Raw genomic sequence first — 26,776 nt, 5'->3', positions numbered from 1 at the left:
TATATATTTCTCTTGTGAAAAAAAAAAAAATATATATTTCTCTTGTGAAAAAATAAATAAATATATATATATTTCTCTTGTGAAAAAAAAAAAAAAAAAAAAAAATATATATATTTCTCTTGTGAAAATATATATATATATACAGGTGCTGGTCATATAATTAGAATATCATCAAAAAGTTGATTTATTTCAGTAATTCCATTAAAAAAGTGAAACTTGTATATTATATAGACTCATTACATGCAAAGTGAGATATCTCAAGCCTTTATTTGTTATAATTTTGATGATTATGGCTTACAGCTTGTGAAAACCACAAAATCAAAATCTCAGAAAATTAGAATATTACATGAAATCACACAGTAATTACACAGTAATCCCATGGTCATTGTAGCAGGTTTTGGTTCTTTTGGCAGTGTGGGCAGGTGCAAATCCTGCTGGAAAATGAAGGAAGCATGAAGTGCTCTGAAAATGTCCTGGTAGACGGCTGCGTTGACTCTGGATTTAATAAAGCACAGTGGACCAAAGTCCTCTTTTCTGATGAGAGCAAATTTTGCATCTCATTTGGAAACCAAGGTCCCAGAGTCTGGAGGAAGAATGGAGAGGCACACAATCCAAGATGCTTGAAGTCCAGTGTGAAGTTTCCACAGTCTGTGTTGGTTTGGGGAGCCATGTCATCGGCTGGTGTTGGTCCACTGTGCTGTCCACTCAACGCAGCCGTCTACCAGGACATTTTCAGAGCACTTCATGCTTCCTTCAGCAGACAAGCTTTATGGAGATGCTGAGTTCATTTTCCAGCAGGATTTGCACCTGCCCACACTGCCAAAAGAACCAAAACCTGGTTCAATGACCATGGTATCACTGTGTAATTACTGTGTGATTTCATGTAATATTCTAATTTTCTGAGATTTTGATTTTGTGGTTTTCACAAGCTGTAAGCCATAATCATCAAAATTATAACAAATAAAGGCTTGAAATATCACACTTTGCATGTAATGAGTATATATAATATACAAGTTTCACTTTTTGAATGGAATCACTGAAATAAATCAACTTTTTGATGATATTCTAATTATATGACCAGCACCTGTATATATAAAAACATATGTTTCTCTTGTGGATTGTGCTTGCAATGTTCTCGAGGGGGCTGACTGTGAGCATTGCGAGAAGCTGTCCACTCCCGCCGGGCGTTATTCGAGGAGGGCGGTTTGGTGCGTGTCGACGCACATCTTGGGGCTCGCAAATGGATCTGACAGCGGGGTTTGAGTCGGGCCCAGCCCTATCTCAGCCTTCACCTGCCAGATCCAGTGCCCGGGCTGAGGCACCAATGCTGCGATTATCCAGTTCTGAGGAACTGGATGTCGTCAGCATTGATGCAGGGGATTTTGAAGATTCGCCATCTCATATCCCTGCTGATGAGGAGCTTTTGGAGGTTGTGACTCGTGCTGTTGCCAAATTAAATATAGATTGGCCAGCCGAGGAACAAGATTAATATAAAAAGAGAAGTTTACTAGATGAAAGATATTTACCATCTAGGTCACAGCCTCCTCGTCGGGGTTTACCATTTTTTCCTGACCTACACACTGAGGTGTCGAGGTCATAGAGGAAACCGGTTTCATATCATGTTTTCAATCCACAAACATCTATCTATAGTACTGTTATGGGTATTAAAAATTATGGTTATGTGACAATGCCTCGGGCTGAAGAGACGCTCACGAGCTATCTCTCTCCCGAGTCAGCGTCATCATTAAAAACCCAGGAGTTACCCACCAAGCCATTAAAAGCCACTTCAGCGCTGGTGGGTAAAGCGTATTCGGCAGTGGGTCGGCTGCAGCATGCTTGCATACAATGTCGATTTTGCAGGCATACCAGGCTGATCTGCTTAGGGTCATGGATGATTGTGAGGAAGTCAGCTCTGATGCAATTCGAGAATTGCGTCACGCAACAGGGCACCGCTTCAGGGCACCGAGGTGTCAGCGTCCCCAAACGATCTTCCGAGGAGGTTCTTAAAGCAGTCAGTTTGGTTGTTCCCTGCCGGTTCACTGCTTCAGGGGGCAGAGGTGCCTGCACATCTCAACGATCCTCCGAGGAGGGTCGTAGAACAGTCAGTTCGGTTGTTCCCTGCCGGTTCGCCATTACAGGGCACCGAAGTGGCTGTTCGACCAACATCAGAGGCCAGTCTCGAAAGACTGGTTCCCTTAGTAGATTTTCTGGCAGCGTGGAAACTACTGGCAAATATAATTCATTATGTCCTGCATACAATAGAAGAGGGTTACAGAATTCAGTTCGGTTCTCGTCCGCCTAGTTTTCTAGGGGTCCTCTCTACGGTGGTGGACCCCGAGCAGGCTCTGGTTATGGAGCAGGAAGTACAGACTTGTCTACGAAAGGGAGTAGGGTTGGGAATCGTAAGAAATTTTCCGGTTCCGATTCCGGTTCCGGCAAACGATTCTGGTTTCGGTTCCGGTTCCCATTCAATAAAAATTATTAAAACAACTAATAAAAAATAGTAGTAAGGGGAAAATACACAATCCTTTTTTGTGTTTATTTCTGACAGACTGGTAATGTCAACAAATTCTATTATTTAGCAATTTTTGCAAAAATTATTATTTTTTTCTGAAGGAAAATAAACATTTCTGCATTCTCAAGGATAATTTGGGACCTCTCCTATAGCTTATTGTATCTCCAGCAGTGGATAATACCCTCTCAGAAGGGTTAGAATTGAACACACATGTAAGATCCAGACAGGTGAAACATAATATTTTTAAAATCAGTTTGAATGATTGATTCATAAAGACTTCACTTGTTTCATTACTGGAGGAATCAGCGCTCTAGCAGTTAATAAACAGAACATGACGCGGGTGAGTCACGCAGGCACTGGGCTACTCCGCAGCGGTGCCGAACCGACCAGTGTAAAGTAGTCCGAGTCTAAACACTTATTACAGGCTTACCATAGTGATTCAGGATAAGACAAAAACACGGCTTTGAAAAAAGGCATTCATGATGTACTTGCTCATTATATACATTTTGTAAATTCTGAAGCGACTTTCAAAAGGTGATTTACTCTGTTTTGGTTGCTACCGTAGACATCAGTGTTTATTCTCGAACAATTAAACTTTTATCTCAGTACTTCTGTGATCATTTGAATATTTGTAACACAGAAATATCGATACTGTGTTGTTGAATAGACTGTGAAAGTAAAGCTGTTTCATATATAACTGCTCTCTCTGGGTCAGCGACAGTTCAAACAGATTTGAATGTTCCAGTGTGAAGTTCTAGATCGTTTAAAGATTAATGGTGCAGCTCTACTGTCTTTATACTCTCTCTCTCTGCGTTGATATCTGATGCAAAACGTATAGTAGCGCGAGGGCCAGTGCATTCATTACTATTTTAATATTCATGAGGTGAGACGTCACTAAAGGATAAGCTTCCAGCACTTCACCCACACATCGCACCAGAACCGTTTTTGGAACCGAAACTCAGGAATTTCGCACGGTTCCGGTATTTTAAAAAAATCACTGACTGTTCTGGATAAGAAGCGATTTTCAGTTCCAAACCCTAAAAGGGAGCTATAGAAAGGGTTCCTCCTCCCAGCAGGGAGTCAGGGTTTTACAACCATTACTTCATTGTTCCAAAGAAGGATGGGGGGCTGCATCCTATTTTAGATCTGCGCCAACTAAACCACAGGGTTCAGAAACTCAAGTTCAAAATGCTTACACTCAAACAGATAATGTCACAGATTCAGTCCGAGGACTGGTTTCTCACGATAGACTTGAAGGACGCTTATTTCCATGTATCCATCCATTCTCATCACAGGAAGTTCCTGAGGTTTCGCTCAGCGAAAGGTCTATGGCAGGACCATCTACTCTCCTCTGGCACATAAATCGGCTAGAAATGATGGCGGTGTTTTGATCTCTCAAGCACTTCCTGCCAAACCTGAGAGGTCACCATGTGCTTGTCCGCAGGGACAACACATCGGTGGTCTCTTATATCAACCATCAGGGGGGTCTGAGGTCACGTCACCTATGCAGACAGATCCTCCTATGATGAGGGCATTCCCAGAGCGTATCGACGCAGCGTCTCATTCCCTCTTCAGGGAACCAGGGTTACATACGTAACCTGAGATGTTCTGCTCCAGATTTTCAGTGCTTTACATTTGCACTGCATTTCAGTAATCGAGGATTATGACTGTATTAGGAATATTCTTCATAGAGATGGACATGAAAGTCAAGAAAAATCTAATTTGACCCTGTTTACTTTATTCATACTTGTAGCTGGTCTTATTGTGAATGATTCATCAGCACATGTTATTCATATGTAAAGTTTGTTCGGTTTTTATTTAATCAAAATGTAACAACTTGCTCCATCACTTCACCTAAGCTTGTTTCACTCAGAAATACATCAAATTATGGAATGCATAATTAAAGTGCATTACAAATGACTATTCATATTGTGTTGAGACGACATGAACATTACTTCAATAAATGTTCTTGGTCTTGTTGTGCACTATTCATCAGTGCCTAAGGAAAAAGGAAAAATGTTTTTCATTATCTTTCGTCAGAAATGAAACACGTTTCAGTATATGAGACTTCTGTTTAACTAGGAAATATGACTTGTTATTTTAGTTGTATCATTTAAATGGTGAATGGCATTGTATGTCTTTAAAAGAAGATTTTCTACCTGCAGTTAATTTTCTGAAAGCCACTATTAATGAAAGTAATGCATTTAGCCAGAGCTCAGTGGAAACAGACCATTGATCCAAATGAGTGGTAGAGGTTTTCTGTCACCTCTCCCACATACTGATATGTTTTAGCCTCTTGAGAACCCCAGCCAAAATATTAATTTCATTTCATCTGTCATTGACCAAGAAATCTAAAAGGAAATTTAATTCATCTGAGAAATCCCTCAGTGCATATATATTCTGCAGACACTGGACATCCAGTGTGTGATCTTTTTTTAAGGGTCAACCTCATGAGACCTGTAAAGAATATTTCATATTTAAAATCAATCAAAATAAGATACTTTACAATAAGGTCTCATTCGTTAACATTAGTTAATGTATTAACTAACATGAACTAACAATGAGCAATACATTTGTTACAGTATTTATTAATCTGTAATCTGTATTAATGCTAATGTTAGTTAATAAAAATACAGCTATTCATAGTTTGTTCATGTTAGTTCACAGTGCATTAACTAATGTTAACAAATACAACTTTTGATTTTAATAATGTATTAGTAAAATTAACTTTAACTAAGATTAATAAATGCTATAGAAGTATTGTTCATTCTTAGTTCATTAACTAATGTATTTAACTCATGAAACCTTATTGTAAAGTGTTATCGAACTTAATGTTCTCTTAGTGTCAAAATGTGATTTTTCATTTATAATCCAACTTATTTCTGTATTGTGTCATATTTCTGAGTGAAACAGGATATTCTGCAAGATAAAATGTGGGATGTGACTTGTTTTATCTGTCAGGAATGGATCATGAATCATGAAAAGTGTTTGTTCCAGAACTGTGAGTTTGACTGTTGTTGACTTGAAACAAAATAAAAATAATAAAATATAAAATATATATGACAGCAATCAGCATCACCATTAAAAATAATTGAAAATATTATGAATATTAGTGTCATTTTCATTATTCTTAATGAATATTCTGATTATTGTAATATAGTATTTTTCATTTTCAAAATAGGATTACAGGTCTTAATAACCATACAAAAATATGTCGACTTCAAAAATGCGTTCATGCTGAACTTTTTTTTTTAAACATTTTTTTATGTTAAATCTTATGAAAACATGCCCCCATATCCAAAGAAATAATTAAGAAATATCATATGTATATATTTATAATTTTTATTATTATTATTATTATTATTATTTATTTATTTTTGACTTGGACATGTTGACCATTAAATTAAAGAATTCTTAGTTTCATATCAACATACGTTTTTTAAATAAAATATAAGACCTGTGAACCTAATTAGTAGTTAAAGTGGGATGTTTTGCTGCTATTAAATCAATTTGTAATGCCTTTTAAACACCCAAATATATACTGCTTGGCCCTCGGTTTAGTGTTTTTACACTACACTACAAAAAGGACGAGTAACCCTCTACAAGCTCAAAAGGAAAGATTTGATCAATACTCCGTCGACCATGCTCATGTTCACTTTATTAACCAGCTAGATTTCAGCTCCAAAGCTGTTCTTTAAGTGTCTTTGTGAGTTTATTGACCTCTGACGTCTCTGAAGCCTCACTTTTATTGTTCGTGGTCCAGTGAGCTGTGAAGCTATCACAGTAAAGCTGAACTAATCATCACCATTACATTTAAACACTTGAGTGACATTAAAACATCTGAGGTGAACTTTGAGGGAGAATGAGATAAATTGAAGGAGGGGAAGGAGTTTATGGATTATCTACTGTAATATGAGAAATCAGGGTCAGTAATGGTCATCAGTGTAACCTCATCTCTGAGGTTTGAATCTGCCCATAATTTGGCAGAAATTGTGTTTGGATATTGATTGTCTGAAAGTGTATTTAAACTAGATGTACCGCATGGCGGTACAAAATATGACCGCCGCTCAGGCCTGCACTGGCTTTCCACAAAAAATATACTTATACATACTAAGTATGAAAAATCTGTGATTTTTTTTTCAAAGGACCCTCCCATTCAATTTCTACAAACCTCTACCAAACGGTTGAGGTACCTGTTGATGGTAAAAGTCAGTTATCTGACTTTGGCATGGGTTTGTTGTGTTTTACTGAAATAAAAAACATTTTTTCCCCAAAAAAGTGGTTTTATCTTGTAGCCCTGGTCCCAGAGTTTTAAAAAAACAATGTTAACAAAATTAAACTCATTCCCACTGTACCTAGTAGAACACTTAAGTAAATGTCCCATTGAAATTAATGGGATTTTATGGATTTAGGTGAAGAGAGTGTACACATAATACATTTTGGTCTGTACCATGAAGAGAAAACTGATTCAACTATATAAACTATATATTTTCTGAAAGCGTAGACTCTCAGGATGTGATCTAACATGGCATGAAACATGTCCCACCCACCTCATTAGTATACTGCCCAAGCATAACACATTGGGTATTGGTAAATCGGGTATATGGCTGATACCTAAAAAAAGTAGTAGTATGTGCATGTCTGTCTGTGTGTGTGTGTGTGTATGTGTGTGTGTTTGTGTATGTGTGTGTCTGTGTGTGTGTGTGTCTGTGCGTGTATGTATGCGTGCGTACATGTGTGTGCGCGTGTGTGTTTGTGTGTGTGTGTCTGTGCGTGTGGATGTCAGTGTGTGTGCATGCTTGCGTTTGTTTGTATTCCTGCATGTGTGTGTGTGACAGTATCATCCTAAACCAGCAACCCTTCGCTCAACAGCACCATCTACAGGCCGATGAGTGTACAGTCACTAAATGTGCACATAAATGAATTTATTTTATACCCCCCATGGATGAAATTCTACGAGGCCCCCGGGGACCAAACGAAATTTTTCCGTAAAAGTCTAGTGGGGATACATGCCCACCAAATTTCATGTTCCCCGGTGTTTCGGTGTCCCTGGTATCGTTGACGAAAAAATTCAGTAGATGACGAAAAAAAAAAAAAAAAAAACTTTGACAATCGATTATGGGCTAGGTTGATGTGGGCCCTTAAGACAAACATACCATAAAAATGTCTTCATCCTCGGTGCCACGGTTCAGGTAGTTATTTAGGAAAAACTGCATTTTTTGGGTTTGGGGGGGCCCAGCGGGAGTGGCCCCCGGGGACCAAACGAAATTTTTCCGTAAAAGTCTAGTGGGGCTACATGCCCACCAAATTTCATGTTCCCCGGTGTTTCGGTGTCCCTGGTATCGTTGACGAAAAATTCAGTAGATGACGGGAAAAAAAAAAAAAAAAACTTTGACAATCCCTATATGACCGCTTTCGCTAGCTACGCTAGCGGTGGTCATAATAAACATAAGCTGTCTCTCTGTGCCGGGCACTGCAGGCTTTTACAGCACTATATGGCCAGTGTAGTATGAGAGAAACATGATATATTGGCTCAAGGTTGTGTGTGTGTGTGTGTGTGTGTGTGTGTGTGTGTGTGTTTGTGTATCAGAGATTACTCTGACTGAGATATCGTAAATGAGCTGTGCTGGCGCTATTTGTTTGGCTCCATTAGGCACAAGTCATTATAAGTTTGTGCAGTTATTTATAGATAAAGATGTCGATATGTGCTGTTATTTCTAATTTTCCTCTCTGTCTTTCTGCTTCTCTTCTGCAGACAGCACTGCTCTGGACACGGAGGTCTTCTTGTGTTTTCTTTACTTATATAATTGTTCACCCATTTCTGTGTGTGTTTGTTCATTTCTGAATTTACATAATATATGCTGCATGTTTTTCCAGTGTTCTCTTTAATTGCTCGGTGGTAATGTTAATAAGCAGTATACAAAGAGACATAGGCAAATAGACAGATAGATAGAAAAACATAGATAGACAGATAAATAGATGGGTAAATGGCTCGATAGATGGATAAACTAATGGATGAATTGATAGATGTATAGATAGATTGGTAGATTTATACAACAGGGGCGTTTCCTCTGAGGAGGCAAGGAAGGTAGTGCCTCCTCAAAAAATTGGATGAGAATATAATCCATATTACAAAAATAAAAAATGCAAATATTACAAAATATGACATTAAAATGTATAAATCACACGTTTTTCTTAAGTAACACTGTCCAACAGCAATACCAGCAGGTAAAGTTACAGTGGGATGGCGCATCTTTTTTGCCTACCCTGAGCCTATTGAGTTTTAACAGACCCACTAAACCGTGCGGTGGGTTTGGTGGGGGGTAATTGAGAATGAGCAACGTGATCTCATGAGAATACGTGTGTATTACGTAAAGTGTAATTCTACCATACGTACATTTACTTACGTTTTATACACACAGAAACGTATAATACTGACGTATTTACAGCTCTAAAACGTAAAATATTTACGTATTAACAGCACAAAAACGTAAATTATTTACGTATGAACAACTCTACCGACGTACATATTTGTACGTATTCTTATTTATGCATATTAAAATCGTGCCATTAATGTTTTGACTCTATTGCATTCAAATGTCTTATCAATTACGTTTTCAGTCGCATTTATTATTATTAAATGCAGTTTACTCAAGAAATAGGCTAATAACACTTCGCTCTGTTCGTGCCTTCTGCTGCAAACTCGTTTCGGAGGATTAGCCTACAGTACATGCAGTTACACAAGAATACACTTTAAAACCTTAAAAATACCTTATTTAATCGTTTAACCATTTTGTAATATTTAGTTTATTTACAGTGAGACACAAAATGCGTTTTCTCCAATAGAACAATAATACACCAAAACCCAACATAAATTCACAAAATACATCAATTTTATTAGCTTGATAATCCAAATCTTTAGAATCCATACGTTTGCAAGAAAGAGATCCAAATTCAGCCCTTTATCCAGTGAGTGATCTTCATCTCCATTTCACAGGCTATCAGCAGCGCAGTCCGTAACCGTCAAATTCCGCGCTCGTGATGAATTCAAATTCAAAAATTGCGCCCTCAAGAAGCGTTACGACATGTTTTACGGCAGTGATATCAAACGCTCATTGGCTCTCGCCACAGATTGTGACATGCCGTATTTCAGTCGGTAAACTACATTTGAAATGGAGAAGCGCGCGCGCCTTCACACAGAGCGAAGCCGGATTAACATTTTCTTGGATTAATAACTTAAATTCTGCTCTGTACCTCATTCAAAACTATTATACTGAAAGAGAGGACTGTGACTGCAACACATCGTCATGTGAACGACTTTTGGTACCGGTTTTGACATGTTCGCAATAAATAAATTATTGTGATTACACGTATGTTGTAATTTTTCTTCATAATTGTAGCCTATGTAGTTTTAAGAAATTGTTATGGGTAGGTTTAGGGGTAGGAGTAGGATTAGCTGCTAAAAAAAATCTTTTAATGCTATATTGTTAATAAAATTGCCATTTCCCTACACATCTCTGTACGTTTTGTCCTTTTTATATTCTGTATAAAATGGGTAACGTTATGTTTAGGTTTGGGAGTAGGGTTAAGGGATCTTCCATTTATCTATAAAACGGTAAAAGGTAAATTATACAGATATCTTAATGATATGAAAGATTCGTAAATATTTTACGTTTTGTAGCTGTAAAAAACGTAATAATGTTACGTTTAATTGTTGCAGATACGTCCATATCATACGTTTCAGCATCTATCCAAATGTACAAAACGTACGTTTTCTATCTTTGAAAATTACGTATTAATACTACGTATTAACAATGAGACCAGGCTGTCATATAAATGCATTTATGGATATACGTTGAATCTATACGTATTTTAAGTTGTAATACGTAAATATAGATACGTATCGAACCTGAAATAACGTCCATATGATACGTAAAAGTCACTATAATACGTAAATATATATACGAATTGGATCGTTTTTATTTACGTCTAAATATGTACGTTTCGTGTGTGAGATCAGGCTGGAATGAATGAGGGAAAGTCACGTGAGAGGAGGCAATGCCTCCATCGAGCTTTGATTGGACATGATTGGATACGTTTGGTTCGTACGATAAATTCCGCCTCTTGTTTTCGTGCACGTTCACAAATCAGTATAAAATGAACAAAATGATGGCGTTGATGGGAAGACTAATTAAAAAATAAGTAAACTCACCCACTTATCATTGCTTTGTCACGTCAAAATCAAACCGTCAAAACACGTCAAAACTGAAATGTAAGGTACCTTCATGTCTGTGACTGTTTACCGAGGATGATGATTGATGATCCGAAAATGAACAACAGCTGAACATCAGTTCACAAATAAAATATATGGTTACACTTTATTTCAAGGTGACATAGTTACATTGTACTTACTAAAATAAGAACTAAGGGTAACACTTTATTTTACAGTGTCATTGTTACATATGTTACATGTAATTAATAAATATAAATTATGCATAATTACATGCAATTAACCTTAAACCAAACCCTCCTCCTAATCCTAACCCTATAGTTAAGTAATGTTGTTAATTATTATTACTCAGTACTTAAATGTATAATTACACTGTAATACTGACACCTTAAAATAAAGTGTAACCGAACTAAGTCATATTTATTAACTACATGTACTTACTATAGAGTAGGGCTGCCCCCTAAATGTCGACTTAACGTTGGTCAACTAGAAGAGAACGCAATCCATTAGGGACGGATCGTTTGAAAACGTGTAAATAGCAACTTTACATGTACAACGTCACATAAATTAACTGAAACTCCGCATATAGGCTACTTGCCTCACAGTCACAGACATGAGAAATATATCTATAGAAAGTTTGAAATGTCTACCAATTCAAAACAAAAAAGAAGTACTCTCTACTTATGTAATCCGTTTAAAAGATACATTCTTCTCTAGGCATGTTCACTATACTGCTATATTGAGCATCATTAACTTCATCTCTGCAACCGCCACTGGCACTTAAAACACTAGTTTATTAATAAATAATTAAAATGTCTCCTTGCTATTTTTTTTCCAACACATGCATAAACATTACTTTTGCTGGTGCATTGCGGCAAGCTTTATGCTGTTACTGCCTTTAGTTTTTATTTTTGAATAAATGCAAAAAAGCTTAAAAAAAACTAACTTAATGAGATTTATACTTGGTTGTATTGAATTTACATTTGATTTATATATATATATAAGAACACCACTGATATTTCCACTGGTATACAGGTAGAGAGACAGACACGACAGAGATGGATGGATGAATAGATAGATAGATAGACAGACAGACAGACAGACAGACAGACAGACAGACAGATGGATAGGTAGATCTGTAATTTCAGATTTTATTTTTTGTAATGTAATTGTCTGTATATTTACACATGTTTGTCACTGTTTGTCTGTTTCTTTGTGACCATGTTTTATATTTACTGTACAGGTAAATTATATACAGTAAGTACAGTGTCTTACTGTACTTAAGTACAGTGTCTTATTGATCTGTGTAAGTCAATAGCAGGCTGTTTTCCTGTTTGACAGGGTTGTGTCAATATCCTGGACCCAGCCAAACTGGGGCTGACTGGCGGAGGGTGAGTACAGACATACTCAACAGCAAATAAAGACAGCTGATCTGTATACCATTATACACATGAGTGTGTGTCTAGAGTTACACTCTTACAGGTGTTAGATACATATATACTGTATGTGTGGTCTGTGCGTGCATGTGTGTGTGTGTGTGTGTGTGTGTGTGTGTGTGTGTGTGTTGGTGCCTCGGACTGTCGAGCCGTTGGGTCTCCTCGTCTTCCATTTACCACTGACACACACACACACACACACACTTGCTGATATTATTTTTCTCTGATAGACCGCAGGCAGAAGAGCAAGAATGTGCATGGAATGTTATTTGTGGATTTTCTTGGGACCTGATCTAGCGTTAATTGTTTGCAATGGTATGTCTCCAGGTTAATGAATGTAGTGGGGATGAATTTAATATTTGGTAATGAGCTGTCAAAAATAAATAAATATACCCTGCACTGTTGGCATTTATGCTTATTAAAGGCCGTTCTCATTAAGCATTGATGATGTCACTGTCTTCCTAACAAAGACAAACGTGTTTCTTTGGGCTCTGTATGACTGAAAAAGACCTGTGTGTTTATAGACGTGTAGTATGAGAACATCCTGACCTAATCTAAACTCTCATGTGTGTATGTATGCAGAGTTATTCTCCAGATCTATTTCGCCTTTGTTCACACAATACAAGCATACTGTATTCTGTGCAGTATGTGTGTACCACCTTCGATTTTTAAAAATATCATGTGAAACGGTATACATTATGCAACTAAAAACGTTTTAAACAGTTGCTTGCTAAATTGTCATTGCATTGCATTCATCCAAATTTTATGTTGAAAATATTTATTTTACATTTGTAATTGCAATTTTGTGTACAGTTCTCTTTAATATTTGGTAGTCATTAAAAAACAAACCATTATTTATCTGAGCATATAGGTATCATACTGGAAATTGAAAATATATTTTGCATTTTTAATTCAATCAAATACATTAAATACATTGCATTAAATACAATTTTTTTTTAAATCGAATCAAATAATTAGTGAAGAAGATGATGTTAAAAAATGTATATGAATAAGTTAAGCATATTGCATTGTGGAATACAGTTCCCAGTGGAGTGTGCTTTGGTTGTACGGCCCAATTTGACCAAGTATTCTATGCATGTATAGAATGGGTCTGTATGAGGCAAGAGCAATTATGATGGACTTCCTGTTCCTCCCACCCCCTCTGCCCATCCCATGTCATTTGCCAGTGGTGTAAATCAGCCGACTGCTTTTTATCCGGGTAATGTTTCATAGCGTACAGCATGATTATGGTATTAATAGACTCTAAATCTGCCTCTATCCCCAGGGTTGGCAGTATACTTTATGGCATTGACAGCATGCCAGATTTACGTCGCAAGAGGACCATGCCTATTGTCCGAGACCTGGTGAGTAATCATGCCCGGCACGGTTATGTTTGACTGATGGAGCTGTAGAAGACTGTATTAGCCAATCAGACCCACCGTGCACACGGTCACTAGTCCAAATTTACAATACAACACTGTCAGCAGGGCACATGCAAGATAGAGGCGCACACGTGTTTATGTTTTGATGCTATTTTAAGGGTTTTACACTCCACCAGAGTAAAAGTAGGTCACTCACCTGGTGTTCTCCACAATATCTGCAGAGTTCAAATCATCTGTCTTGTCTTTAAATGTTTAGTGCTCGTATATTAATAATGAAGTTCTATTTAATTTACGAGACTCTAGGCGGCGAATGATTGATCCACAGCATCTATTTAGTATGTCATATGTTTTTATTCATATTTTTGCATTTGTTAACATTTCAAAGGATTTCTTTTTTTTCTTTCTTGTTTGAGCTCTTGCAGTCCGTCTACATGTCTTTGTCTCCATTTCTTCTTGATTTTTGTTAGAGCAAATTTTCTTAACCGATTCTTACATTGAGTTTTGTGCAAATGTTCTGCTTCTGAAGGACAAATGTTGATGCTGTATCTGTCCATATTTTGCATGAAATTAAAAACCAACCCTATTTTGGTAAGTACGGGTCATCGTTCAGTTTGTTATTTAGTTTTTTTGGCGTGTCCTGTTGTCCATTCCCACTTGGGCCCATATTGATTATGGGTGATATTTTTCCGTGAGTTGTCAGATTTCCTTTCAAAACAGTTGTTTTCAGTCAATCGACAGCAGATGCATTCGAAACCGAAATGTTGACAACTCTACCCAAAAATATATCTGAGGACTTCATTGACTTCTGATTTAACTGTGTGCCTTTTTAAATCCATGTAAAAGTGACGTGCACCACTAAGCCTTTTACAGCGTGGATGAAGTCAGTGCTGTACCGGGTCCGATCTGGTCTATCCCATCATGCCTCTGTCGTCTGTTTCTGTCCCCTTGTTGGCTGTGTGATTGCTTCAGGGCAACGACAGTCGGTCACGTGACCTCAGAGAAAAATTCCTCCAAAATTCAGACTACAATTCCATTGCCTGCAGCAACCCTCAGCAATTCAAGTGCATGTTGAGACTTACATCAACACTTGACGTTCATGTAGAGGTCAAATCTACCCTATTTTCCTATGCACCCCTGCTTTAAGGGGGCATTAGCAGCCCGCTTGGTCTTTACCACCATCAGGTTCATGGTCAGATGGTAAAGACGAGTCCAGTATGGTCCGCTGTCCAAGCCTGCTGATCTCGATATGGCTAATCATGGCTTTTTGATTTTTGACCGGCTCTGTAGTGTCCCATTTCCCCCGCATTGGCTCTTTCTTTCTCTCGTTCTCTGTCCTGAACTCTTTGGATCGTGTTTTTTTAGCTGGCTTTAACACATGCTGTCTGGTCATGTCTGTTTGTAGCAGTAATGGCAACAATACTTGCAGGCAGTAGGACTATGTCAGGGCACATTTTAGTATCTTTACCAAACATTTGCACAGCAAATGCATGAGTGAACTGTAAATTTCTGCTGCATGTCAGAGGTGAGTTATTTAAGGATTGAGCCTCACCTCTGCAGCTTTCTCTCTGCGCTTTAGACAGACTCTTGATCTGATTTTCTGCATGACGGCAGGTATGACGTAAAGAGATGTGCTTTACTGTATGTGAACGACAGCTCACCTTCACTAAATGTCTAATTTTGTGTTCTGTCTGCTTTTCCCTGCACCTGGACACTCTAGGCTTTGGTAAGTTTCTTGCATTTTTAATGACATTTAATGAATGCACGTCTGAATCCAGTGTTTGTCTGCTTAAATAGCTTCATCTACCGTAGTCAGCTGAAGACAGCAGATGTATCCTTCTCTACCTAAGAGAACCTGTGTGTGTGTGTGTGTGTGTGTGTGTGTGTGTGTGTGTGTGTGTGTGTGTGTGTGTGTGTTTGGAAAGAATACAAATTACATTAATTGTACTCACTAAATATGTTTAAGGTTCACTTTAATTTGTTCTAGCTCATTAGACGAAGTTATGGTGCAGTGTAAGCTTATGTGAAACTGATTTCATTTGGGTGATTTCATCTATCTATCTATCTATCTGTCTGTCTGTCTGTCTGTCTGTCTGACTGGCTGGCTGGCTGGCTGGCTGTCTGTTTTGTTATTGGGAAAGTAATTCCTGCTTCCTGAAATCTCTTAAAATCACAGTACACCTAATGAAATGAAAGCATATTACACAGAGCAGAATACAGCCTACATGTTCATATAGTTCTTCTATTCAATCTAAAATGAAAAGCTTTCTGAGAGGTGTGTTCTGTGTAACAGGTGAATATCTGCTTGAAGGTGAAAGTGGTTTCCCAGCCTGAGTAATCAGGTTTTGTCTTATCCAACATGATAACATTCAGCCTAACACAACAGATTTTTACCCTGCAGCGTTTGATTCAGTTCCTGAGCGTTGTCTTTATCATTCTCCCTCACTCTGGCTTTTTCTCAATATATCCTTTCTTCCTTTCAGACATTGGCTGCTCGAAAGGCAGGCATTGCGTTTGGGCTCGTGAACAGAACGACTCTAAACAACGAGGAACTGGTGAGTTTTAAACACACAGATGTGTACAGCACACGCACAGCGGTTTTACCATACAGATTCATGTACAAATTAATCTGTAAGCAGCTAGTCAGTGTCTAATGAGGAGCAATCATGTGGCACTAATGTAACGCTCATGCATAAAGTCACAACTAATACACACGCACGTCTGCAAACACACATCAGACCCAGAGGCAAGAACAATTCATTCAAGACAATAACTATTTAAAATCTCTAATGATATTCTTGACTATTTGATCATTGTCACAAAATAAACCCTGACAGTGAGATCAGGAGCCTGAAGAAAAGCAGACACTCAACAAATATTTATTTCATTGACTTAATACACTGCTGCTTACAAAGTACATAAATAATTGAGCAATAAATATTGATTTGAGTGAAATTGTCATTTACTGCTGGTTGTAAAAGGCAATCACAAGACGATCTTGATTTACACTCTTCAAAATTTTGGGGTTAGTAATATTTTTTTAATACTTAGTTTAGATAGTTTCTTCTGCTCGTCAAGCCTGGATTTATTTGATCAAAATTCAGTGAAACAGTAATATTGTGAAATACTATACACATTTAAAATAGCTATTTTCTCTTTGAATATATTTTCAAATGTAATTTATTCCTGTGATGCGAAGCTGAATTTTCAGCATCATTACTCCAGTCTTCAGTGTCACATGATCCTTCAGAAATCATTATAATGCTGATTTGCTGCTCAAGAAACATTTCTTATTATTATCAGTGTTGAAAACAGTAGTGCTGCTTCATATTTTTGTGGAAACCATAAATTTAGGTTTCTCTCTGATGAATAGTGTTGAAGAGAGTGTGGCCGTGACGAGGATGTTGCTGTTGTATTTGTGTTTAAAACATTAAGATGCTTTCTGATTATTTGGGTGTTGATCGATGATTCTAGTTTTAATTGTATTCTCGTACTTTAATTTGACGAAGGGGTCAAAAACCTGAGAGAGGAAAGAACGTCTTAATCAATAAAGAAGAATTACTCTTCTTTTTATCCAGACCTTCTTCCCTCCCATTAATTGATCCACTGAATAAACAGCCCAGAATGACACGGGGTGATGTGATGTTTAGCGCTCTGTTGTGACACTGAGATGCAGGAATTTACTCAAACTTGATTGTATTTCAGCTCATTTTAATTATAACACTATGTGCATTCAGGCACAAACTGGACATGCTGGAGAATTTCCTATTTATTTATTTCTGTTTTTATCTACCAATAAAATTACCTGGATGTGCATTAGGTGTGTAATTGATGGTGCATCCTTGTATTTTTCCTATTAATTTTCCCCATAGGGATTTTAAAATGTCTTTGTTAAAGAGTTAAAAGCCGTAAACCAAACCACCCAGCTATAAGGTGAATCACAACATTATTATCACATCCTTTTATCTAAAAGTATTTGGAAATCTGACAAAAAGGCAACGTTACAAGCCTGTGGACTTAATTGCTTAAAATAGGGAACTGCAAATTATATTCTAAATACAATCACTGGAGAAATATAAAACTATTGATTTAAATATATTGATTACATATATAGAACTAAACTGTTTTATGTTTATTGCGAAATACGCAAATAAGTTTGGGCACCCCTGATAATTATCATAATTTCAGTTTATAATCTGCTGGGCTTTCGACGCAGCAACTTCATTTGTTATAATTTATAATATATACCTCATGGAAACAGTAACAGTTCTGAAATAACATTCATTGACTGGGATTGCCATTCTAGAACATTCTATCTGTATCTGTGGTTTTCCTTGGTTTGGAACAATGCTTTGGATCATTGTCCTGCTTAAATCAACCAACCCCGGTGTAACTTCAACCTCTTGACTGATTCTTGAACATTTTTCTTAAGAATCTGCTGATACTGGGTAAAACCCATGCGAACTAACTTTGACAAGGTTTCTAGTACCTTTGCTTGCCACACAGCATGATGGACCCTCCTCCAAATTTTACAGTATAGGGAGCAGGTTCTTCTCCTAGAATGCTGTGTTCTTTTTCTGCCATGCAAAGGTCTTCTGGTTGTGACCAAATAACTAGTTTCATCTGTCCACAGGACATTATTCCAAAATAATTCTGGCTTGTCCAGATGAGTGACTTGGGTCACTAATTTACTAACCCCTATGTTGTTCCAAATCTGAGTTTCTTCTGTTGAACTCATAAAAAGATATTTTAAAGAATGTCTCATTGAATTTCTGCCCATAGAATGAAGGTCATACACTATATTACATATACATATACTCTATGTTATACAGTACAATCATTGCATGAGTTGAAGGCAGCGTTAGCGAGTGATAAATGGACAGGTCAAACTTGGGATTCAGCGGGACAGTCCAATTAACCTTAATCCAACACTAGCAGTCCTCTAAAGAATAGCAGCACTGCAATCACTCTTTTAGATGCACCTATTTCCAAACAGCCTTCGACGGGTCTCAGAGACTTAAAAAGGAGGAAGGTCAGATATAGAGAGCAGAGGCTGTAGCTAGGCGGCAGATTACTAAGTAGGTCGAACAGATGTCCAAGGCTTTTTAAATGCATTAAATATGCCAGCGAAAGCGAGAACAAAGTAAAAAAACGAGAGAGAGAAAGAAACATGAAGTGAGGGGGCTGAGGGAGAAATTATAAAAGAGACACAATTCCTTCGAGAAAAGCGTGCCCAAAACAGCCCGTACGTCCATATGCTGAAGAAGACACTTTAAAACAAGGACAGAAACTGTTATATCACGGGAACTCTCCTCAACATTCATGGAAAGAAGGAGAATAATCAACAGAGAGTGTTTGGATTCGGTCTGTTACATTATTCATTTCGGTCTGTTACATTATTCGCATTTTACTATTGTTGGTTTTGTTGCTTTGGAATAGTATTTTCTGCAAGCATTTTTTTTATTTTGTGGCTTGGTTTCAATAAATGGTCCTCTGGAGGAAGTTACTCTTATTTCAAAAGTGATTTCTCATTATATGAAGCCTAAAAATAACTAACTCTTCTTGATAGTGTGATAACCTGTGTAATTCCTTATGTTTAGCTGACATATACACTACTTTTCAAAAGCTTGGGGTCAGTAAGATTTTGGAATGTCTTTGAAAGCTTATGGTCACCAAGTCTGCATTTATTTGATCAGAAATACAGTAAAAAATGAAAATATTGTAAAATATGATTACAATTTAAGATAACTGTTTTCTATTTGAATATATCTTAAAATGTAATTTATTCCTGTGATGCAAAGTTGAGTTTTCAGCATCATTACTCCAGTCTTCAGTGTCACATGATCCTTCAGAAATCATTCTAATATGCTGATTTGCTGCTCAAGAAGCATTTCTTATTATTACTAATGTTGAAAACAGTTGTGCTGCTTCATATTTCTGTGGAACCCGTAATACATTTTTCTCAGGATTCTTTGATGAATAGAACGTTCAAAGGAAACAGCATGTATTTAAAACAGAAATCTTCTGTTGCATTACAAACGTCTTTACTGTCACTTTTGAGCAAATTAATGCATCCTTGCTGAATAAAAGTGTTAATTTCTTTCCAAACAAAAAAACAAAAAAAACAACAACAACAAAAAACTTACTGACCTCAATGATTGTGTACATTATCCGTACAACTGTCTCCAGACACAGTGATCATGTGAAATCACAGCATTTCCAGCACCAGCTGTGGCCTCCAGCACAGAAACAGATCCGAACCAAAGACGTCACCACAGTGGGTTTGGAAGCTGAGAGCTCCGGGTGTTTAGGACTCTTCCAAATGTTTAATTGGCTGATGCTTCTTAAAGGACAAGCAGAGAATAAGAAAATGTTGTCATTATTTATCCACATTCAAGTCATTCCAAAATAATTTAAAAAAATTGGCATTGACCATTCCATGAAGAACATCTATGGACACTTTCCATTCCACAAAAGGTTCTTTATAGTGGAAAAGATTATTCAGATTATTAAAATGTTCTTTAAACTAAAAAAATAGGTTATTGTTGGTTCTTTAGGGAAACAGAAATAGATCTTCTATTGCATTGTTGTGAAACCCACCCCCCTTATGGAACCTTTTTTTTTTTTTTTTTTTTTTAAATGTGTATGCTGTTAGTATTTTAATTTTCTGTTTAAGATGCTGTGAGGCTTGTGGGTCAGCGGCTGTGTGTTTGACAGATGGTTTAATTCCTCCGTCCCTCATTTCTACTGGAGTTTGTGACAGTGCTGACCACTTTGTTCAGCGTGAGCGATTACTCCATGAATATTCCCTCTCTCTCTGGCTGATAGCCCAGTGTGTAATTCTGAGGGTAACTCATCTAGTTGCTCTGGAGTTGCTAGATTAAATTGGAAAGTCCTTTTCCATTTTTGCCAGCTGTTAATCCTCCTCGATTGCGTAACATTACCGCCGCTGGCCTGAAATCAGCCGTCAGTCAAGCAGGAGTCAAGCACGTGGCGGCCTGCAGCGATCAGATTTTCATTTTTAACTGAATAAATGTAATTGTTTTCAAAATGAACAGATTTATGCTGATTTTAAGCAACTGAAATAAATGCATTTAAAAAATTATCATTCAAATCAAATAAAATAGATCCAAAATAGTTAAACTATTCCATGATTTTTTTTATTGCATACAAAAACGGTTTCTCACCAGTTTTTATGGATGACTGAAAAATATACATCAAATGTAAAATGTATAATACATAATGTATATAATACATAAGCCCCCGGTTTCACAGACAAGGTTTAAGCTTAGTCTCAGACTAAAATGCATGTTTGAGTAGTTTCAACCGAAAGCAACTCGCACTGATATATCTTAAAATATGTCAATGCCATTGCTTTGTCTCAAGATGCACACCAGTAATGTTTTTTTCAAAGGCAAGTTTATAAAAGCTACTTAAATGCCCTAATTGAACTAAGGCCTAATCCTGGCTTAATCTAAACCCTGTCTGTGAAACCGGGCCAAGATGTATTAGTTTATGTTAAAACTGTGTAATCCAAATGGATGGAAATTTTATATACAATTCAAAGAATTTTTAAATCTTATTCCTAAAAAAAACAACCAGCATTATTCTAAATGTTTGAGACCTGGTGGAAAATAGTCATGAAAAAATAAATGAAGGTGCATTAAACCTTGACTAACATCATAAGTGGATCTCATGGGGAAAAAAATGCAGACCAAATGTATAATGTGACACCTTTAAGTGTTTTATATAACTAGGACAACTGCGGTTAATCATTCGGTGCAGTTTGTGCATTCAGTTATTTTTTCACTTCACATTGGATGCTGTTGCTGTTTTGTGTCTAAATTTCCCCTCAGAGATTGGTGAATGAAGTTTCTCCCTTTATCTGTTTTTAGGTTCACTTTGCTAATTAGCCTGAATTTTCACTCTGCAGCACATTTACTTTTATACTTTTTTTTTCTACGTTTACACCATTTGGACATGGCTGAAGTTCTCAGCAGCTCTTAACGTAATGACTGGGTGGAGAGCAGAGAACACACATCAGCAAAAGTGCACTAGGGAAACAAGAAAACATCAGTTTAGAGCGCTGTGCATCACCAGCTCACCTCTCCTTCATTCCCGCTCTCTCTTTGTCTTATCCAGCTGTAAAAGGACACACATTTATTCTGCTCTTTCAAAAGGATTCCTATGATACTCTCCACCACTTTTGCCTGTGAATGCAAACTATTGACAAAATAGTTAAATCACATGAAATCTGTCAAGAACATGACCTCGAAATCTAAAGAAAGATAGATGGAATTTTTTCTTTACAAAAAATGAAGCTTTTTTTATGGACTATTCCTATTTTTTTTTTTTTTTTTTTTTTTTTTGCATTGTGATGTTTATTAATAGTTTTCATTTTGATATTTTAATATTATTATTTGTATTATTTTTTATTTTTTTTAAACATCTGTATAGTTTTTATTAACTTTTATTTCCGTGGTCCAAATGAACCGGAAGTTGACCGACTTTACTTCAGTATTGACATATTTTCTGAGTGAAACTGGAAAATTTCTGAATGAGAGAAATGGATGGCTTGGCTTGTTTTTTCCCACTGGGAATTTATTGGATCTCGAAAAGTAGGCGTTCCATTCAGCTTGCTGTCAAAAGCTTGCAGCAAGCGGACAATTGGAGGGGATGTTCTACCCAAGCTGGTAAACTGATGTCATCAGAGAATGAAGGCAATTCCCGAGGAGAAGTGTTTTTTTTAGATTTTGATTAAAAATTATGAAGACAAAATTCAAGAAAGTTTCATGGATGAATTGTTTACCACAAGACTAGTAATGCGCTAGTGGTGACTGTGCGCTAACAAAGTAAATATAGGGTCGATTTTGATCTCTTGGTGAAGATAACTAATCATTTTAATTATAACGAAAATGTTTTTTATGGTTTTAGTTGTAATTAACTATAACAACCTGGGTTTTCATAACAAGAAAATTTTCCTCCAATATTTTTTATTAATGCAATGTGAAAAAAAAAATGCTCTAAATGCTTGTAATTGTAATGTATCTTTGTATTTATGCAAAAATATTAAATAAACATAATTGTGTGTTGTATTCAACAACTCTTAATTTTGGGGGGAAATATGACATGTTCTTGAAGTTTTAAGAGACCTTTTTAGTCTGAACAGGGACAGATTGAAAACACTATGGGTTTGATATGTGCTCTAAAATTACGGAAATTAATATCAGCATGACATCTTTAAAAAAAACACGATATTATGATTTTTCTGAACACCAGCTGACTGAGGCGTCTGTACTTTTTGGAGTGTTTTGTAAGAGGAGTGGAGATCTTGAACTACAGATCATGTAGATGAATCTGAATGACTTCTCTTAGTCCTTGACTAATATTTTCTGACATTATGCATTTAAAAATTAGATCTTTCCTTGGGCTGGGTGATATATTGAATATTTACAGTATATTTACAGTGATATTCCTGGTGATTGGGATTGATGAAACTTGATGCACCCAATACAGTCCCAATCCCGAATACAATACATTAATACGGGACCCCAATACAGTCCCTAACTTTGGAATGCGCCAACAAAGACACTTGAAGGCAAGCCTACAACCTTAGCAAAAAAAAGCTTAACACCTGCTAACGCTGCGGTACGCAGGGAAGGAGACAAGAGGCCTTTTTTAATGGATATCAATTGAGGAGAGGCTTTATTACGCTGAAATAAAAAAAGATTTTGTGAGGAAATAGCTTATCATTTAAAGAATCGACAGCCCATCGGCTAATCTTCAACATGTTTGCACTTAAACATTAATATTGGATTGATCTATTTTTAGAGTTTACACTGAATAAAATGCTGTTTTATAAGAGAAGTCACAGACAATTGCGCAATTGACAGGTATGATTCAGTTTCGGCTCTTCTCATTCATTTCTATAGTATCCACAAACAGTGACTGTCGCACAACTCTGAATGAAATTCAATGACGTCAAGGCTGTAATGTGATTAGTTATCAAGGCACATGTGATCCAAGTTAGCCATTAAGCTTTCTCCAATGGTAGAGCCACGGACCCTCGCATCTCCCAATAATAAGACTGTCTCTGGCACCAAAATGCAAAACTTCTTTGCATGAGCTTGCTTTTCCAGTATCCAATATTCGCAAGTAGAGTAACCGGCCCTTTACTCAGCAATCTATTGAACACAGGTTATCCTGGAAGCTGCAATAATAAACTGTAGATTTCCAGACTGTTTTTTTAAACCATGTTTGTTCACAGCAATAATGTGCATATAGAGTCCTGTGAAAAAAAAATTGTGTATCTTTGTTACCTTTTGCTGTAAACTTTCTCTCTTTTTCTCAGAAACTGCATGTGCTCAGAAAGACTCTCCAAGCGTTGATCTATCCCATCTCCTCTACGACACCCCATAATTTCGAGGTGTGGACGGCCACTGCACCCACCTACTGTCACGAGTGTGAAGGTCTGCTCTGGGGCATCGCCCGGCAGGGCATGCGCTGCAGTGAATGCGGGGTGAAATGTCACGAGAAATGCCAGGACCTCCTGAACGCAGACTGTCTCCAACGTGAGTCCATAATTCAAAATACTGCCCACTTTGGAAAGGCAATGACACATTCTACGGGCCCCCTAAAGGGACATGGTGATGGGAAAAAAATATGAGATGGGAGGGAGAAATATTTCAATGCTTTTGCGTTCTCTCGCAATTATATAGTTGGGTAATTATATTGTATATAATATAATATAATTTCCAGGCATCAGGGAGCCGCTATCAATATGCGGGGTATTGAAATTGCTTTTGAACGCACACCCACTTTTACAAAAGACTAAACATGGCATACAAGACGTGTGAAACAACGTCTGGAAGTGAAACAAAAGTCATAACACAGATACGGTGTATTGTGTAACCATAATACCAATAATAACCAGGAAAAAAACAGCAAAGCCTTTATGCATATACTTTTAATTATAAACAAACCCGAAGTACTTTTATTTTGAAATGTTTATGATTTACTTTAGTCGGCTACTCCATCAAAAAGATGGAGATACAAATATGCAGTCTTGCAACCATCTACAACACATTAAAATATAAACACCATATAGTGAACATTGCGATAATTCATTAACAGTAGATCTGTTTTTCCATCGCCAAATTTAATACTTCTTAAAATGATAAATAAATATGTTTAGATATTTAGGATTTTTTATGACCTTCAATTTCCTAAAACTGGGTCTATTTTATTCACTGCATATGACAAAAGATGTTAAGTCTTTCTGGAAAGTGTATCCAAATTAAGTGATTTTAAGCTTTAAACAAGAAAAAAATTGGCAATGTTGTCAGAAAGATTTACTTAATTCAAAGGTAAAACAAGTCTATGTTTTCTTACCGCATTGACAGATATGTTTTTCTTTAACTTTAATCCTGATACATTTTTCAGAAACAAGACTCAACATCTTTCGTCATTTTGTTTCTCATGGAACATTCTCTTGTTTTGAGAATGTTTAGATATTTGTACTGGAAAACAAGAAACATTTTTCCCTCGCACACATGCTACTAAATACATTTTACAGTTCGCCCACATCTTTCTTAGAGAAAGATTTCACTCACATTTGCGAGCCCTGTCTAATTCATATTTAGACAATGCAAAGTTTGTTTAATCACCATTAAAACCAATAAGGTGTTTGCTAAGTCATAAATCACTATAACTTTTGCAATAAAATGGGTGTAATAGATAGAAATGCTTAAAACACTCTATAGAGACACTTTTACATTGTGATGGCGAGTTGTTTTGGGGGCCCTAAGCAGAATTTGATTTGGGGGCCCCCTCCCACCACGCGGAGTCACCTGTGCTTGACGATTATTGACACAAATGTCACGCTATAATGTTAAATTATAAATTAATACAATGAGGTTATGTATTAATACAAAATAAATACTTAATAAAAAATAGATACTTAAATAAAAAGTTTTAACTTTTTCTTTACTCTTTTACTAACTGTTTGAAACTTCTGAAAACAAACTGTCACAAAACATATTAAATAAATTATTTGCAAAATATCCTCCAACGTTTTGCAACACTTTGCAGTTTGAATGATGTCTTGTATGAACATGACGGAGTATGTTTTTATATTTCCACTGTTTGATCGCGCCCGCGCCTTACACACACAAACACACACACACACACACACACACACACACACACGCCTGTTCGTTATAGCCGTAATAGAATATAATAATAAAATAGTCAACCTAACATATAAAAATTACACTGCTCTGTTTAAATAGTCAGTTGTACAATTCGTACATTCAGCGTAAGCACCGCTCCACTGTGATGTTTCCAAGCACATTTTAGCGCAAGTGAAGAGGATGATTTTTTTTTCCGTCAATATTGGAACGTGAGTAAAGTACAAAGCCTATAATAAAGAATAGTTTACCATCCAAATACATCGCGAATGTTGAAACATTTTGATTCTTTTGAGAGAGATACGTGAGCCCAACGCCGCTTACTTTCACTTTCGCTTTAAATTATTTCGTTTTGGCTTGATTATAGTTATTTTTTTACTCTTGTTCTGTTCAGAATATTATTACATTTAAAGGATAAATCATTGATTTAAATGTAAATCATCAACCATTGATCAAATCCAATTTTTGTGACATGGCTTAACATACCGTGACTTTGCGCACGAATTGTCTATGCACGCGAGGTTATGCGCATGACTCAAACACTGGCAGACACAGTTGTTGTAGGCAGGTATATTGATCATGAAATCAGAATTTTCTTGTCTTGAATTAGCCATTAATTCATTCATTTATGTCACTTGTTTAAGTTAATTAATATGTAAAAAAAAAAAAAAAAAAAAAACTCGATTGTCGATTGGGGGCCCCCTGGTGGCCACGGGGCCCTAAGCAGCCGCTTAGTTCGCTTATGCCTCGGGCCGGCTCTGGTAATGTGCGTGAGATATATGTAGTTTCCTAGTAAACCTCACAGACGTGGCTGTCTGCCAGAGACACAAATGGGCCTGTACAGAAAGAGATTTATTAAACGAGCCATCAAACTCATCATATTTAGAATGTGTGTGTTTGAATGCGAGTGTATATGAGCGTTTGGTTTGACTAGTGCATCACTTCTCTCTGCATGGTTCATGAAAGGGCGAGACACCAGTAAACCGTCTCTCTCAGAGACACAGTTTTATTTCCCACATCCAGCACCT

General features: G+C 36.8%; 1 protein-coding gene across 2 annotated transcripts in view; it reads left to right on the top strand.

Moving 5' to 3' along the window:
* unc13c (unc-13 homolog C (C. elegans)) overlaps positions 1 to 26,776 on the top strand; it is a 558,188-nt gene that overhangs the window by 28,108 nt on the left and 503,304 nt on the right. The window contains exons 3-7 of one of the 2 annotated variants that reach the window (XM_079873953.1): positions 8,271 to 8,293; positions 12,087 to 12,136; positions 13,467 to 13,545; positions 16,062 to 16,115; positions 23,912 to 24,131. In XM_079873953.1, coding sequence (XP_079730079.1) covers positions 8,271 to 8,293; positions 12,087 to 12,136; positions 13,467 to 13,545; positions 16,062 to 16,115; positions 23,912 to 24,131 — 426 coding nt within the window. Of the gene's footprint in view, positions 1 to 8,270; positions 8,294 to 12,086; positions 12,137 to 13,466; positions 13,546 to 16,043; positions 16,116 to 23,911; positions 24,132 to 26,776 lie in introns of both variants that reach the window. The other variant, XM_079873952.1, reaches the window with a different exon arrangement.

Source organism: Squalius cephalus (genome assembly GCF_949319135.1).
Source record: "Squalius cephalus genome assembly, chromosome: 6".
NCBI classification, from domain to species: Eukaryota; Metazoa; Chordata; class Actinopteri; order Cypriniformes; family Leuciscidae; genus Squalius; species Squalius cephalus.
Note: the sequence above shows the minus strand (reverse complement) of the source record. Positions and strands in the feature narration are given on the sequence as shown.